Source organism: Punica granatum, chromosome 7 (assembly GCF_007655135.1).
Source record: "Punica granatum isolate Tunisia-2019 chromosome 7, ASM765513v2, whole genome shotgun sequence".
In the NCBI taxonomy this organism is placed as follows: Eukaryota; Viridiplantae; Streptophyta; class Magnoliopsida; order Myrtales; family Lythraceae; genus Punica; species Punica granatum.
Window position 1 is genome coordinate 19,877,394 of NC_045133.1, and position 17,175 is coordinate 19,894,568.

The window sequence follows — 17,175 nt, forward strand, 5'->3', positions numbered from 1 at the left end:
ATAGCAAATTGGTTATGGTGTGTAGAGACAAGACACCGATGACCTATACTTTCTATTTGTATTTGAAATACGTATCGATACTTTTTTTTTGAAATTTGATTATCAAATTTGTATTAAATCTATGCAATTAATGTAGCTATCTATTTCTCTAAATGTCTTCTACATGGCCGATTTATTAGATAAAATATTATCAACAAATAATCGATCGTCAGCACGTTGGCCCTACGCATTTCCTCGTGTGGTGGTCTATATCAAGAGACGAAAAAGGGAAAGGAATGGAGAATTAAAAAAAGAAAAAAAAAGAAAGAAAACAACATAGAATCAGGAAGCATGTGCTACCCCGATGGAAAAGTGGGAAGACGGGGGCCCACCACATTGACTAATGAAAAAAGAAAAAATTGGGAATATTTGTCTTGTAGCGGGTGAGAGTAAAATGAAAATGAAATTTACTTTGATGTTAAATAAGCTATTAGTGTATTAAACTTAAGGAGCTTATCCAGTCCCGGGCGGGATCAGTCTAGAAGTCTCAAATGCATATAGCCAACTGTAAAATTTAACATAGTAGACTGCACTTTGGCTCCAGTTGTCTATGTTCATTTTGCTGTCTACTATGTTCATTTTGGACCTTCTTGGATCGGTTCCCGCCTGAATAAATTTCCCTAAAATTAGGTAAACCATTAAAATTCAATAGTTCAAAAACTTCTATAAAAATGGGCATAACAAACGTTCAAAATCTTGTAATATAATAAATAAATAAGACCAACGCCCCTACTATGCGTTGATTGACATTAACTACTTTGAGAATATATATAGATTATCTTAAGAGATTGAAAATTGGTTTTACTAATTTCAATATATTAAATAACAAAATTAATTTTAGAAAATGGTGAGAAGAAAAGAAATGGGAAAGTTGCTAGTTAGTGAAAATTTAAATTTACTGAATTGTCTTTCATCTACTCTTTATCTAATGGTTCATAGTTAATTGCATTATTTTGTAAGAGACATTTTTGTGGAGAATGAAAATTATATCAAATAACTTATTTCTCTCTTTATTGAAAATTCTCTCTTTACTAAAACGTAGTTATCACCTAGCAAAAAAAAAGATTTATTCTATCTAGGGTAAAATGTACTAATCTTCCTCAGATTTGAAGAAATGACACTTTATCCTATTTGTTGAGAATATATGCACTTAGTCCTATTAGAATTAGTTGACCAATTATTATTTTATTGAAAAATATCAATTGAGTTCATAACTTATGAATTTTTCTTTTTAAATTTACTGAATAAAGCAACCACATTTCATAAAATATTAGAATAAGGCTTTTTAATGTATTTTAAATGTTAGAAATAAAATATTTAAAAATAAAAAATAATAATAATTAAGAAAGAATCTGTTCAAATAGGGAGGAGAATGGTATTCAACAATGTTTCTTGGGTTAGTGGTCATTAAATGAAATGTTGAGTGTAATAACGTAAAACAAATTTAGATATTTAGAAATTCTAAATTTATTTTGAAATTTAAATTTGGATAGGTTGGGTACCTATTTGATTTCTTCAAAAAATCCGATAACTAGTTGAGGTATGGAACCTTCTGGAATTGAAATCGGGTGTTCGATTTTTTAATTGGGCCGGACCTCGATTTTCAACTTTCTACTTTCATTTCTAGTGCCCTACGACAACCACCCCTTTCCATCTCTTTATTTGTTCTTTAGATCTAAGCTTTCAACTATTTTTATTATTTACTTTTAGTTTTTACTCCTTAAATTAAAAAAAATAAAATAAAAGTGATAAAGTTTATGTATGAACATTTTATGTAATGTGAACCTTATTCAGTACAAAAAAAATGCGTTGACTAAAAAGGAAAAATTTAAGAGTTATGACCCTAATTAGTGTTCTATAAAAAATTAATTTAGTCAACTAAGTCAAATGATGCTAAGTGCATAAATTCTCAATAAATGAGATTAAGTGTCATTTCTCCAAACTTGAAGGGAAATTAGTGCATTTTATCCTACTATCTATGTACTGTTTATATTATCTATACTTCTACAGTATAAAAGAAGCCTTTGGTATCTCCGTATAGTTACAATATCTGTAAAACGTCAAAATTGCCCCTTCTTTTATCCTACAAATAAAGCAACATAAAAGTATAGAAATTACAAAGATAAAATTATAAATTTAATTTATTCTGCCTCCTCTTGTCACCAGCCCCCAGTTTCCTGTTTCTTTCTTTTCTTTATTTTTCTTTTATTTTTCTTTCACATATTTAACTTTTTATTTTAAATCAATTAATTTATAGAGAATTTAACCAACGTGCATTGATTCAAGCGGTTCGACGCTTATTTTTCTTAAAATAATATCTCAAGTATGAGTACACACAAAACAAATTATAAAGAATTAAGAAAAAAAGAATCAAAGTATTTTGTACGAAATAGCAACTTCAGAGACAAATCTGCTAATAAGGTCGTAGCCCACTTTCGCCTCACTTTCACATACCCAAACTATCCATACTATAAATAACTCATTTTAATTAGTCACCTGATTGAGGACATGATCATCAATTTATCACAATAGCCATTCACTTTTCACCATTTCTCCACTCCCTCTTTTATTTCTCCCTCTCTCTCTTACTCCCAACCAAGTAAATTTTTTTTATTATTAATCATAGTTAATACATATTATATTAACGTTTTAGTTATAGTAGATTCTCAGAATCCAAAGGAACACGATATATCCAGAGACAAAATTTTATCAATATTTCTGTGCATAGTGCGGACATACATCTAGTGATGATTAACCGCAAAATGATAAATTGATATGGCCCATCATACACGTGCAAGTGTGAGCCTATATAGTCTCTACTATAATCTGGTTTAAAATAATGGAAACATAAAAAGTTAGTTCATACAACTTTCTTTCTCCTAAAAATGTATATTAGAAAGAAAACTAAACAAATTACTAATTATCTGGTCATGGAGAAGTAATAGACCAATAATAATTTTAGCTTTAACTTGAAAGGGATTGGTTTAGTGATTAACGAAAAGCTTATGTATCAACATGATTTCGAGTTCGAAACTCTTTGGAGCCACCGGAGCGCCTTTAGCTTGATTACCTGCTCCGTACGTTGTCGGGGATTTACGAAGTTCCTAAAATTAGTTGGACGAAACCTGAATACATTGGTCAATCAAAAAAAAAAAAAGGAGCTTTTTCCTTAACTATTGATTACTCTTTCCTCCCTCAATTCTCTCCCACTCGCTCCCTCGTCTCTCTTTCTCACGTTCTTAACACTCTCCTGCCGTCTTACTAATATATCAAATCTTCTCTGTTTAGTATTCCGTATTGATTTCATCGCAAAACTTTTAAGTAAATATCATTTCCATTCGTTACTAGTAAGCAAGACCACCCCTTTTATGTAAAAATGACTAATAATTTTATTAAACACTAAAAAAAAATTTCAAAAAGCAATTTACGTAGTATCGCTCGTAGTGCGAGTTCGCATCTATCTCTAATAATACTAGAGATACATAGATGATTTTGAAAAAGAGCCCCAACGCATAATTAACGTGGGCCAGCCTATTTCTGAAGGCCCGGCCTTTCTTCTCGCTGGTTTTCTTCTCTCTCGTCGGTTACTGTTGGTTTCTCCCTGAACTAATCCGCTTTACCCATTGTGGCTCGGTCGCCGGTGACCCCGGACTTTGCCAGCTTCGCCTCCCTCCCGGCGACCCCTGATCTGCCGCCGCAACCTTCTCCCGTCCCGGCAGCTGGCGCTTCACTGCCCAAGTTTAGCTCAAAGAGGTGACTACCTCCCCCCCGTCTCTCTCTCTCTGTCTCTGTTTCTATTTGGTACGCATTTCTTGCCTAATTTGCCACTGGAGGATCGATTTGCAATGAATGCGTGATGGTCCACAAGCAGAAAGAGGGATCTTTTCCATTGTTCAAAGTTCATTGGCGGGCAACTGATTTCTTTCTAAATCTGGCATCATATGACTTGCACGGTCTCCCGCATCTCACTTTCTCCAGTTGTCCCCACATACATTGCCTCCGTATCGCCGGCAGTTATGTTGCTGGACATGAAAGAATTTGCCCATATGTTTTTTCTCCTTATGTATGATCCGTGGTGGCTGTCTTCTGATCTATTTGCCTGTTGTCCTGTCAAGGGTGGAGTCGTGCCGGGAGGATAATGTGAAGCTATGCAGAGTGTAAGGGACAAGTGTAGAGTAGCGACCCTTGTCGCTTTGACTGTTTTTGTCGGTCTTGTTGGTTTGTATAGTTTGATAAAGCCTGTATCTAATGGCTGTATTATGACATATATGTATCCAACTTATGTACCCATTTCCATGCCGGAGAGTGTATTGGCTGGGAAGTATGGTTTGTATCTGTATCATGAAGGATGGAAGAAGATTGACTTTGATGAGCACCTCAAGAAGCTCAATGGTGTTCCCGTTCTTTTCATCCCGGGAAATGGTGGCAGCTACAAACAGGTGCCCTCTTGCTCTCTCTTGCTAAAAGGGATCGTGATTGCATTTTCGACTTTCACATTTCTCATGTTGTATTTATGCTGAATAGGTATCTGTTGCTCGTATTCTGATACTTACAGGTCCGATCTCTGGCAGCAGAGTCTGACAGGGCATATCAAGGAGGCCCCCTTGATCGTTCGCATTATCAGGAAGCTTCTCTAACTCCTGAAGAGGGAGGATTAGAGATGGATGGAGGCTTAGGTGGGATACAGTTGCCCAATCAATATTCTCGTAGGCTGGATTGGTTTACCGTGGATCTTGAAGGTGAACATTCAGCAATGGATGGTCGGATACTTGAAGAGCACACTGAATATGTTGTTTATGCCATTCACAGGGTATCACTTATATTACGTTTTCCACATTTGTTCACAAATAATAAGATTTATTTTGTAACATTGATCCCATGAGCACACATATATTTTTATATTTTTTTGGGGGCTAAGAGTATCGTCAGCATGTTGCATGTTATTGCATGGTATAATTTTGAGAACTGAACAAGCGACAAAATGTTTTAGGAGCTGCCAGCTTCTAAGTGCAAGATAGTGTCCTAATCAGTGGACTAAATTTATAGAAGGAAATTGTAAAACATTTATGAATGGCGTTTTGGCGATTGCTGATTATTTTCTTTAATTTTGGAGGGAAAAAAAGAGCTTATCATGAGTTCTTTACAAGATTGTTCAGTACTTATTTAAAAAAATGGAGAAGGAAAACTTGGACAATGAAAAAGCTAGTAAAATTTCCTGAACCCTTGTTGAAGCCTCAAAAGTTCTTTCTCCGGTTCTTTTTTCTTTGCATAGGAATCCTATTGGTTATTGGTTTCGGACAATTCTCTAGACGGACTTTCCTTTTTTGGCACTGTTATTAGCATCAGTGAGTCTTGTCTGTGTACATATGGTTTATGACAGGATCAAACTGTGTCTGGAATAATGTGAGCTTAATTTGACGATCATAGATAGGAGTCAGTTTTTCTGTAAAGGCTTTTGCGCTATAATTTAGTCTTTATATATACATGTTTGTTTTGGTTGCAGATTTTGGATCGATATAAAGAGTCTTGGGATGCCCGAGCAAAGGAAGGTGCTGCGTCTGTTGGGAGTTTGCCAACAAGTGTCATATTGGTCGGCCATTCCATGGGTGGATTTGTTGCTAGAGCTGCTGTTGTTCATCCACATCTTAGGATGTCAGCTGTGGAAACTGTTTTAACGCTTTCAAGCCCTCACCAGTGAGCTCTTTTGCTTCCTAAGGTGCAATCTTGGTTCAGAAATTTTACATGCTGAGTAGTTTCTAAAGGACGATTACATTATTCAGGTCCCCTCCTTTGGCATTGCAGCCATCACTAGGCCACTACTTTGCATGGGTAAATGATGAATGGAGAAAGGGATTTCAGGTTCAAATGACTCGGACGGGACATCATGTGTCTGCTCCAGCACTATCTCATGTGGTTGCTGTTTCAATTACTGGAGGTGCTAATGATTATCAGGTAATTCTTATACATCTACTTTTCATTACATCGACGTTGCATATCACTCCATCGAGTCATTTGCTTACCATACACAACTAAACCTCCTATGATTAAGAAGATCTCATATGTTTTATGGTTGCTTTTATGTATTGCACCAACTTTTTTGGTTTGCTTAAAGGGGAAGGAAGAGGGGGGCGGGGGGGGGGGGGGCGGAGGTGTAAGAAACAAAAACCTACTTTCTGGTTGTTGGTTAGTTTTCTTACCCTAAGATTTACTCTTCAAACTTTTTTTCCTTTGAAAAACAACTTTTAATGCTTTCTTCTAAAAACACATCTTCAAAAGTGAACGCTTATTACCTTATTGAATGCTTTCTTTAAAGGAAAAGTAAGGAAAAACTGCTTCTTTTAGAATGAAAGAATATTGCTTCAGACACGTCTACAGTTTTAGTGCTTGTAGTCTTGCATATTCCTTTAAAGAAGCATTTTGGTAAATAGTAGATTAGGAGGAAGGGAGAAGAGGAAGTGTTGTCAGTGTTATTGGTAAATAATACCATAATCAAGAGTCCTAACATAACAAAGTAAAAATAGAAAATTGCAAAAATACCCCAATTCTTCGTATATATTAATGTCCTTAACCAATTAACTCAAATCAGCTTCATCATGACTAAATTTTTAGAGGAATCTAAATTCAATGATTTGAGGCAAAGTATGGAGCTTATTACGTCAAATATGGCTTCAGTTACACCTTTTTGATGTTGTTAGTAAGGTGTTGAGGAGGCTTGTATCTGGCATTATTAAACCATGCAAGCCTAATGAGCTCAATTAACCACCCCAAGCTTTGAAGAAAACTCTATCCACTCATGATGCAGTTAGAGTTAGGGTATGGATTGATTAGAGATTAATAATTTACAAGTATTCAAGAGAATTGGGTGCACATTATTAATTTATTAATATTTTAGTTCATTAATTTGGCTTAGAGAATTGGATTGTAGGGGAACATTTTTCCTTGATGGCAGTTTAAGGGGCAATAATCCCAAATAAAGTTTGAGTGTAAATTGTTGCTGGCCACATAGTTTAGAGGGTTCAAAGGTGACTTTCCCTTCTCAATTCCAGCAGTAATGCTTTTGATCAAGGTGCAAAAATTTGAGTTTACATGCAAATTGATACATGTTTGGTGTTTTATTGAATGTTAATCCATCTTAACATCTACATGTTCTGTCTTCTAAAAGTAGCTGTTTTGATGTAAATCATTAATGTGCTTGGTCATGTGCATATTGCGCATGTCATCCTTGCATTATAGGCTTTGTTGATATCTTTCTTGAATCTTATGGTATCTTTGGAGCCCTTCCCCTTTTCTAGGTTCGCACAAAGTTAGAATCACTTGAAGGTATTGTTCCACCTCGTCATGGCCTTACTATCAGTACTACAGGGATGAAAAATGTGTGGTTGTCAATGGAACATCAAGCTATTTTGTGGTGCAATCAAGTAGTTGTACAAGTGAGTTATTTTTTTCCCTTAAAGAGGTCCATAATTTGTACTATAATGGACAGTTCTGATTTTATTTGCTTTTGTTTAGGTGTCACATACCCTCCTTAGTTTGGTAGACTCCAAAACAGGTCAGACGTATCCTGACACACAAAAAAGACTAGCAATTTTTGCAAAAATGCTTCGGAGTGGGGTCGCCCAAAGTTTCAACTGGATGAATCAATCACATTCATTGCAGCACTCTACTCATTCTTTGGTTGATGATGAAAGAGGTGCGGCTGACATCCCCCTTGGATGATTCTGATCCTCATATAGTCATTGCAGTGGTTAGTTTATGTTTTGCATTGAACAGTAATCAAAGCTTCCAATGTCATTTCCAACTTTTTGTTACTGGTAAGAAATTCATACTCCTCACCTTGTTTGCAGCAGGCAATGGGAGGGAAATATAGACAAAAATCTAAATACTAGTGAAAAGGGGATGAGGGGAGGATCCATTGTAGTTAACAATACTTGAAGAGCGTACAATTAATGTACATTATGATTTTGTGAACATATAGACTTAAAACACTTTAGACATCATAAATAACTCTTGGACATGTATTGATTTAAACACCTTAGATATCATATATTTCTAACTGTAACCCATAATAATTTATATGTATAGCCATATGATTGGAAATTGAAGCAACTTAAGAGAAAGAAATGGCTCTAGAAATCTGGGAATATTATGGAAACGATATTTGCCTACTTCAAGTTTCTAAAAATAGAAGCTACTCAAGGGGAAAAAAAAAGGCCTATAGAAATCTGATAACAATATGGAGACAATATTAGTCTACTTTTAAGTTTCTTGGCCATATAAACTTGAAGTCCAGCAGCCTCCTATTCTTTTCCATGACATATTGTGTTCTTAACTTTACTGTGAAATGACAAGTCGGGGAGCATCTCTAGCTTTTGATTTCTTCCTTTAATCTTTGTATTTCCTACAATCATCAGCTTTTTGGGATGTTGCAACATTATTTTCATTGTGTAATTGCAAGTCACAACAAAGTCTGTATGCATCTTGTATGTGATTTTCTAAAAAATATTTTTGCCGTTTTATTTTTATATGGTCTAGGGCAAAGGGATGGTTACGATGGTTTGATCCATACTTTTCCTGTGAATAGTTGATGCAGGATTGCTTGCAGGATCTCAAGTACACTCTTTTCCTACTTGTCCAAGCAATATTAACTGGAGTAATGATGGCCTTGAGAGGGACTTGTATATTGAAACAACCACAGTCACTGTATTAGCCATGGATGGGAGAAGACGGTGGTTGGATATACAGAAACTGGTCAGTTTGGTTCAAGTTTTTGTAGATTTTAGAACATAAGTTCTTTCCCTATTGTACAATTTGATGCTTTATCTAGGTTGCTAGGAGTCACATGTTCCAATTCTTGTATAAGAATATTGAGTTAATATTCCTTGATCGAATTACTCAAACTCGTGAAAGGATCAAAGTCACATGGGTAGGTGCGCCTCGATTCCCTGAAGTGACTGATTCTGGAACTGCATGTTCTGATTTCTTCCATACTTATGCTCCATATTATCATTTACATGATTTAGTTCTACAGTTCTAGAAGTTTGTTAGCATGCCTTATTGGAGTATTTACATACTTATGGTAAACTGTCATGCATTTACTCCTCAAAGTTAATATCTACATCCTTGTCCTAGAAATCACATTTTGGACAAAGCAAGTAATAGTTGGATTATGTCCTTAGGGTTCTGATGGGAGAAACCATTTCATACTTGTCACAAACCTTGCTCCATGTTCTGGTGTGAGACTTCATCTTTGGCCTGAGAAGGGAAAATTAGCCTCAGAACCTGCAGATAGAAGGGTTAGAGAGGTGACCTCGAAGATGGTGCACATTCCTTCGGGGCCTACACCTACACAGGTATTGATTATTTTGGCAGTACCAAAGGATTTTGCTTTATGCTTGGGGAGATTGAGAATGATGACTTGGGTACAGAGCTGCTGTTGGCTAATTTCATATAACTATTTGTTTCATAGATCGAACCAGGAAGTCAGACTGAGCAACCACCTCCATCTGCCGTCTTTCTGTTGAGTCCCGAGGATATGCTTGGTTTCAGATTTCTGACTATATCTGTTGCTCCCCGTCCGGTACAGCTCCCTGAAATCTTGGGATAAACTTCTACTTTCAATTGCATTTATCTGTAATACAGAGGAATAAACTTTTTGACATCTTCTTACTTTATCTAGAGTTGTTCGTGATGTCCCATACTCTTCAAGTTGTATTGTATTATATGTCCAGGAAAATAATGTAAGATCAGATAAAACTTAGATTCAGCTGAAGTCTTAAAAGGAAAAAAGGGAAGGAACCATGTGTTGGCTGATCAAAATCAGGGAAATGGGGCATGACTGGAATGTGTTGACCACCTTCATAGGGAGGGCATGCATGTGCATTTCCCTGTCAGATTACGTTTTAATCACGGGGAATTTCACAGTGGTTAATATAAGCAAGTCTCTTAGATATTAGTACAGATACTCTGACATGTTACCACTTTGCATTGTAGTATTATTAATATAATGAATTTCGATTGCTGGTCTTGTGGAAATACTACTGTTGCATATGGCTGCGAGGTTCTTCATAGCGATTGCATGTGAACCAACCATGAGATCTATTGCACTCTTCAGGGAGATTCTAATCTTGAGTGAATATTTCTGGACATGGCTCTCTCATCTTTACTTTTGCATATTATCAGTAGCTATTGTTATTTTTCTTAGGTGTCTCATTCTGAAAGCATAGACCCTCTTAGATCCTTGTAGGTGCTGTTCTCTCTCTAATTCCTGCTGATCTATTTAAGGTCTCTGCCAATCCTTTTCGTCTGTATTTATTTCCATAAGGTTAAGGATTTTCATCTAAACATCTGAAGATGTTCACATGGCCAAGCATCTGAAGCAATCTGCTTTCGTATTATCCCTTAAACAGACTCACTATCTCCCTGTAATACTTGTTCTTAGATCCCGATCATATCATTCCAGTTCGAAAGAATCAATTAATACCAGGGATAAGTCCACAGTTTAATTACAGACCCTGAACCTTTTAGCAAACTCAGTAGAGCCGCAACTGTGTTATCCACAGGAACATTGTCATATCAGCAACTTTATGCTGAGACTTGATAGGGTAATACCGAGGCACCTGCACCATAAGAGTGCTGCTATATTGTGCCAGTACTATGCGCTAGTGGCGGCTTAGAACTTATGATTCCTTAGTTCATCATCCCTCTTTTGGATCCCAGATCCCTCAGTTCCTCCATCCTTATTTAAGATTGAATTAAAATTATCAGAACGTTTCCTAATGTTTACCATGAATTTGCTCAGCTCTTCAAACTATGACTCCACAACTGCCTTCCTCATGCTTCAGTATTTACTTGAGAGTTTCACTTTATCCTCAAGTTTCATTCCGAAACCCCCTTAGGGTGCATAAGAGGAATTGAGCATTTAAAGCTAAGAATCGGTGTTAGTGCATTTGTCAAGAGATAAATTTCAATGAGTGAAAAACTTGGCCTGCCTTGTATTAGTTTAAGCTTTTTGTTTAGATAGGTGTGGGACATTAATAATTGACCTGCCTGTTTTAGTGTTATTACTGCCTGTTGTATTGTCAAATGATATTTCTTCATTCGTTATAATTTTCTTCAATTTTCCATTTTTTCAGAGTGTCTCAGGCCGACCGCCCCCTGCAGCTTCCATGGCAGTAGGACAGTTCTTTGATCCAGGGGAAGGGGAACGAGAATTCTCTCGACTGGCTATGCTTTCCTCTATGTATTCTGAAAAGGTTGTGGACTTTCTGGGAGACAATATGAAAAATAAAATTTTTAGTACTTTGATTTGGTACAAACACTTGAAAGACCAGCTTTTGATTTAGGCATGTTGTCGTGCTGTGCAGGACATTTTCTTCAAGGAGGATCATCCCCTTGCTTTCAATCTGTCATTTGGAATTAGTTTAGGACTTTTGCCTGTCACATTGTCATTAAAAACTGCAGGTTGTGGTATAAAAAAATCTGGCCTGCCTCTTGAAGAGGCTGGAGACGTTGAACATAATAGTAAGTAATAAAGTGCTTTTCTCAGTGAGTCTAAATCGTTGATTTATTGGCCTTAACTACCATGCTTAGGACATCCTTTTTATGACCATTCAGCTAAGGTATATTGTTTATGGTACTGCAGGACTTTGTAAACTTCGCTGTTTCCCCCCTGTAGCGCTTGCTTGGGATACCAACTCAGGACTTCATGTGATTCCGAATTTGTTCACTGAGACAATTGTTGTCGATTCATCCCCAGGGCTTTTGAGTTCAACCCCCGTATCTGATAGAACCACTGTTTTGTTACTGGTATAAAGTCTATCTATGCCTTTGTTGCATGCTTATCTGGATTTCTTACTTGGGGGTGCAATGTTCTTTTGTTGAATTACAAGCAATCATCCACTGTTTTAGGTGCTAAATATTTTAATTAAATCCTGCTGCAGGTGGACCCCCATTGTGCATACAAAAGCAGCATTTCCGCATCTTTTACTGCAGCAGCCAGCAGATTTATGCTTTTGTACGGTCCAAAGGTATATAGTTCTACATAGCTTGTCTTTGTCGATTTTCCAAATATTCTGATATTGTTCGCATAACCATTCATTAATGATATTTGCAATTCCAACTTGATCATGTACAATTTTGCATATTCTGCACATACAAGTCTAGAAAGAAGTTTACTATTCACTTTTGTCAGATAGGTCTTTGCTTAACATGCGATTCGGCAACTGAATTTGATATCATGAGCATGCTCTTCATTTGATCGGAAGAATTATGTCAAAGGCTATCTTTATAAATTCACACATCGGTACCGTGTTCTACATGTGTTGCTGTCATGCCTCAGCCAGTCTCACTGGACTACTGATATGACTGAAAATGCAAATTGTTTCGGCTTTGAAATTTAGATAATATGATCCGTCACTAGAGTACAAATACAAGAATGAAACTCGCAATTCTTTCAGCTTTGAAATTTAGATAATATGAGCTGTTGATCATCTAACTAGAGTCGGTCTTCTTGCATCCATTGGGTAGGCATCTGGCAATGTTCCAAATTGTTCTTCTAATTCATATATCTAATAAGTTAAGATCAGTAAGAACTTGGAACAACTTCAGTTTTTGCATTTTCTCAATGAAAGATGGTTAAAGGGACAATATATGATATCTGATATTGTCATATTCATTAACCATATATCATTTACTATTCGTGGAATGTATACATAATATTCTCCTTTTCTTTCTGGATAACCCATTAACCATCTGCTCATTGAGCATGGCATTGTTTTTTCTTGCAGACAACTGCTCTCTCCATTGCTGTGATCTTTTTTGCATTGATGCGTCAAGCGTGGTTTTGGGATCGAGACTTGCCTATACCACCAATTTTGACTGCTGTTCAATTGAATTTGAGGATGCCTTCCCCGTTTCTGCCCCTAGTTGTGGTGCCCATTTTGGTTTCTTTGCTACTTTCTTTGCTAATGGATCAGTCTCTCCCTCCACTTGCAAGTTTTACTGTCATCTCACTTATATGCTATCTACTCGGCAATGGCCTCATGATAATTGTGATATGGAGCTCTCAACTGGTCTTCTCTGTGGCTGCAATTGTGCATGTATTCATCAGCACAAGGTTTGCCATTTTTTTTCCTGCTAATACACATGTATTACATAATTAATGATTATCAACTGAATGGTGGTATTATATACTTTCCAACAAGCGCAGTTTTTACTTATTATCTGCCTCTCCCTATCTCTTCCCATTTTCTTCCAATACTTCAACATGGTATTGGCGTTCTATGAGAACTGCTTGGATGCTTGAATGACAGGAATTATTGAACTGCAGGTGGCAAGTGTGGGAATTGAATCGTCATGTTTTGATGTTTCATTGGTTTCTCAATCTCTCATCTGGTTTCTTCTTGTTGAAGGTAACTTCTTATTGCTGACACAGCTAGTATTTTGAAACTATGTCATTCTACTGCAACACTGTTATGTAGTCTTTGCTGTCACGCTCTTTCTGTTCTTACCAAATTGCTTATCTTGAAACTCATTTTCCTGACTAAGCTTCAATCTTCCTGGTGAATCAGATGGTTAGGCTTGTCAGAGCAAACCTCCGCATTCTTGTTGCCCTGGTTGCAAGTTCTTTGGTGTGCTTCGTACATCCTGCATTAGGGTTGTTCATTCTGCTTTCATCGGATGCTTTGTGCTGCCACTTTGCTCTGTGCAGGTATCAGACTGAACAATTCTCATACATTATTTGGCTGATATCATTTGTATTGGATTTATTTGTGTAGTGAAAAAATGAGAATGCACCCTATTGCCCTATTGCTTAATGAACAAGATTGCCGAAAGGTGAAATTTCCAAAAAGGATGAGTATCTCTCTGAAAGCAGACTTTAACGTAGACTGGGTCTAACAGATCTTTCTTAGACTGAGGCTGTTGTAAGCGTTATAGACTATTGTGGTCCCATGGGAATTGGCGCGGGACCTTAATAATCAAAAGCAGATATTGGCCGGGCTGGGACTAAACGATTCCATTTTCTAGGCCTGGCCTGGGTTAGAATTCTCGATTAATGGGACATGAGGGCAGTTGTTGGGAGCTATGCTTGCACTTCAGACCCATGAGTTTAAATGTTGAATAATGGGTTGAAATGTTGAATAACACTCATAATCTCTCGGTGTCACTCTGGTAACTCTTATGTCCAAGGGGTTTTTTTGGATAAGTAATGTCCAAGGGTTTGCTCTATCTTTGTAATATTTTATTTTAAGGATTCTTTTCGCAGCCATGTTCGACGAAGAGAAATCACGGAATTCAATAGAGAAGCAAATGGTGGGTTCCGGCAGTCCAAATTTGATTCTTGTGGAAACTTCAATGGGGACCCGCAATTGGAAGAAAACTACTCCAGTAGTCCGGAATCCACCCAAAGTTTTGTCGATACACAGTTAGAGATCTTCCACCACCAGCATAGCTTGCTGATCCTGCACTTTCTCACGATGCTGATGTTTGTTCCATCTCTATTGGCTTGGTGGCAGGTATTGATTACTCTATTCAGTCACCTTTTTGGGCTTATGTTATGATTAGTAGCTGTCTCCTATATTAAACATGAATATTATATTGTTCTCACATTGAGACGGTAGCATTTGGTTAAAATATGTGGGCGTGGTTCTAGACTGGGGTAATCTACTTGTGGACTATGATTAGGCTGTGAACACAGGTAGAGGTTTTCAACGATTTAATTGGGTTGATTATGTCACATCTGTATTAACTTGTGAAAAATCTGTGAAATGTAAATATGAGATAGCACGTGAGACTGGAAGGTTTTTCATTGTATTCTTAAATCTGCTGCTTTGTTGGAAGAGAATCCTTTCATTGCACAATGTAGAATTTCTGGTTTTTGCCTTCTGGGGTTTCAGAGCCACAATCTCTGAGTTGAGATGATAACAAATCTAAATTGAAATTTTATTGTTGTATGATTGTGAACCTGATGAAAAGATTGTAACTTGAAATGGGAAAGTATTTTAACTAAGGGCTGCGACTAGAGCAAATTAAACTATAAGGGAAGTAGTTGAAGGCCTGTGAACTTCTCTGGAATTACCAATTTTGTTGGCTCATATTTTACCTTCCTGACCGAGAAGCAATATTAATTAAAAGAATTTTTGATGCTGCTGTATGATGCTCTAAAACTTCCTATTTTTCATTCCTTGAATTACCTTCCAGTGATGCTTATTGTCTGGCCTGTTTCTTGCAGAGGATAGGGACAGGCCAGAGCTTCCCGTGGTTGATAGACTCGGTTCTCTGCATTGGTGTCATCCTCCACGGAATTTGCAATCAGAAGCCAGACTCCAATTCCTTCCTGTTTTCCTTCCCGGGTATAGGGAGCAAGGTTGTGCAGATGTACTACATGTACCAGGTTGCGGGATACTATTGTTTCCTCGCTGGTTTGACCTTGGCTCCTTACAAGATATTCTACCCTTCAGCTGCGATTGGATTTCTCTCCTTCCTGTTGAGTATGTTGCAGAAGAGGAGCCGAGATAAGGGAGCTCATGTTGTCAAGCGAAAGCATTCTCATCGACACTGATGAGCATCGTTTCTCGCATCAGCTTGCACGATTTCTGTGATGCTGTAACTTATCAAGAATTTGAAGAGTTTGTGCTGCTTTTAGAAGGGATTGTTTGCGACTAGGGAGTTACCGTACTACGGGGAAAGCAGCACAGAGGAAGGAAGAAGAAGAGAGTTTACAGCTTTGTTTGGGACGTGGGTTTGAGGATTTTGGCTGAAATTCCACGATGATTTTGTACCGGAGTGGATGCGATTTGATTGGTCGAGTTGAAATGAGAATGAGAAGCCAGTTTTCTAAAGCAGGGCCTCTTTTGCATGATGGCTTACGGCTTTTGCATAGAGCCGATGCCATACTTGAGTTCTGTTATGTTCTTGTGAGTTGTGATATACGAATTTCTTTTTTGTGCGTCAATGATCATAAATATCTGCAATGACAATAAACGAATCTCTTTTACAAAAGTAGAAAAGAAAACTGGAAGGTTTCGATCGTGAGTTGGTTCCATCATAGACTCTGCTTGACCTCGAGGAAGGGTATTGATCGTATCAATACTAGTCTAATGGTTCGCGCGAACAAGATGGAACTCTTTCGAAAAAATGATTTATTGGAGGTTGACATGTGCATATGAATGTTTTTTAAGCTTTGGGGTTCACCTCTCACTTAACATTAAGGAAGGAGAAAGAGTTTGAATACTCGCAACTAAGTGGAACCTTGCGCTTGGGTGAAAAGATTAGCTTTATAAGAAGAAGTTCTACTATACTTTCAGCTGCCAAGTATAGGAAATACTCGCCAACATAACTTGGTTCGTTCGGTAAATGTTTGTCTTAAGATAGATCTTGCGTTCGAGTATTTTGAATGGAGAAAATTCATATTGTAAGGGTTTTACTTTTTTAATGTGTTGACTCGGTTCAAACTGGATTAGTTGGGATCCCTTGATCTTTCGAATAATAGGAATACACAAAAAAAAAACAGAAAATACTAGATCTCAATAAATTTTTAAGCCTCGCAAAGTAACTGGAAAAGAAATATTTTAAGCCATCAAATGCATGGAATCATTATTAAAAATAATATAAAAATTCTCAATCTATATATATATATATATAAATAAAGTCTTGAGCTGAATTCTCATACCGTCACATCATAAAAAATATAAAACGGAGCCTCTCGTATTACCACGCCATCACTTATGTATTAAGGAAATTTCTTATATTCTTTTATCGTTAATTATGCAGTATAATATATAGATTATACGCAATATATGAGTATATCGCCTAACAAAATATATACAAGGGAACAAAATATGCAGCGACCTACTATTACTGAAATTTAGACTATTATTTCCTGAAAGAAAATTTTCATTATATTGAAATTTTTATATTCAATAGGGAATATCCGTTTTAATTTATATGACCTTTGCACTATATATAACTATACATGTTTACAAGATATACTAACAATAATATCTTACATCAATTTGATCGATTCACAAAACTTCACCAGTATTTCACTAGGTTTCATCAGGTTTTTTCGAAATCCATTATCGCCAAATTTATTCATTTTTTTTTTATAAAATTAACTTGTTAAGATGATGTCAATTT

The 17,175-nt window shown here is 36.7% G+C and overlaps 1 protein-coding gene across 3 annotated transcripts; it reads left to right on the forward strand.

Annotated features, from left to right (window-relative positions):
- Nucleotides 1–3,570: 3,570 nt before the first annotated feature.
- On the forward strand, nt 3,571–16,016 carry LOC116213832. Of its 3 annotated transcripts, none has more exons than XM_031548915.1 (19): nt 3,571–3,792; nt 4,155–4,478; nt 4,595–4,849; nt 5,543–5,733; nt 5,820–5,991; nt 7,332–7,469; nt 7,549–7,729; nt 8,630–8,787; nt 9,216–9,389; nt 9,506–9,616; nt 11,172–11,291; nt 11,403–11,559; nt 11,681–11,844; nt 11,979–12,065; nt 12,825–13,153; nt 13,367–13,448; nt 13,608–13,747; nt 14,303–14,552; nt 15,269–16,016. In XM_031548915.1, the coding sequence occupies exons 2-19, from the start codon at nt 4,188–4,190 to the stop codon at nt 15,596–15,598; spliced, it is 3,330 nt and encodes a 1,109-aa protein (XP_031404775.1). In that variant the 5' UTR covers nt 3,571–3,792; nt 4,155–4,187; the 3' UTR covers nt 15,599–16,016. The 3 variants fall into 3 exon arrangements, with proteins under 3 accessions (XP_031404775.1, XP_031404774.1, XP_031404776.1); XM_031548914.1 differs by having other exon boundaries at nt 3,572–3,792; nt 8,621–8,787; XM_031548916.1 differs by lacking the exons at nt 3,571–3,792; nt 4,155–4,478 and having other exon boundaries at nt 4,640–4,778; nt 8,621–8,787.
- Nucleotides 16,017–17,175: the final 1,159 nt, after the last annotated feature.

What these genes read in the sequence shown, in the direction of transcription:
- LOC116213832 (XM_031548914.1), top strand. Translation starts at nt 4,188, where the DNA reads ATGCAGAGTGTAAGGGACAAGTGTAGAGTAGCGACCCTTGTCGCTTTG. An exon ending in TTGTTTATGCCATTCACAGG is followed by an intron (nt 4,850 to 5,542) that starts GTATCACTTATA and finishes TTTTGGTTGCAG; the next exon opens with ATTTTGGATCGATATAAAGA. An exon ending in CTCTATTGGCTTGGTGGCAG is followed by an intron (nt 14,553 to 15,268) that starts GTATTGATTACT and finishes TGTTTCTTGCAG; the next exon opens with AGGATAGGGACAGGCCAGAG.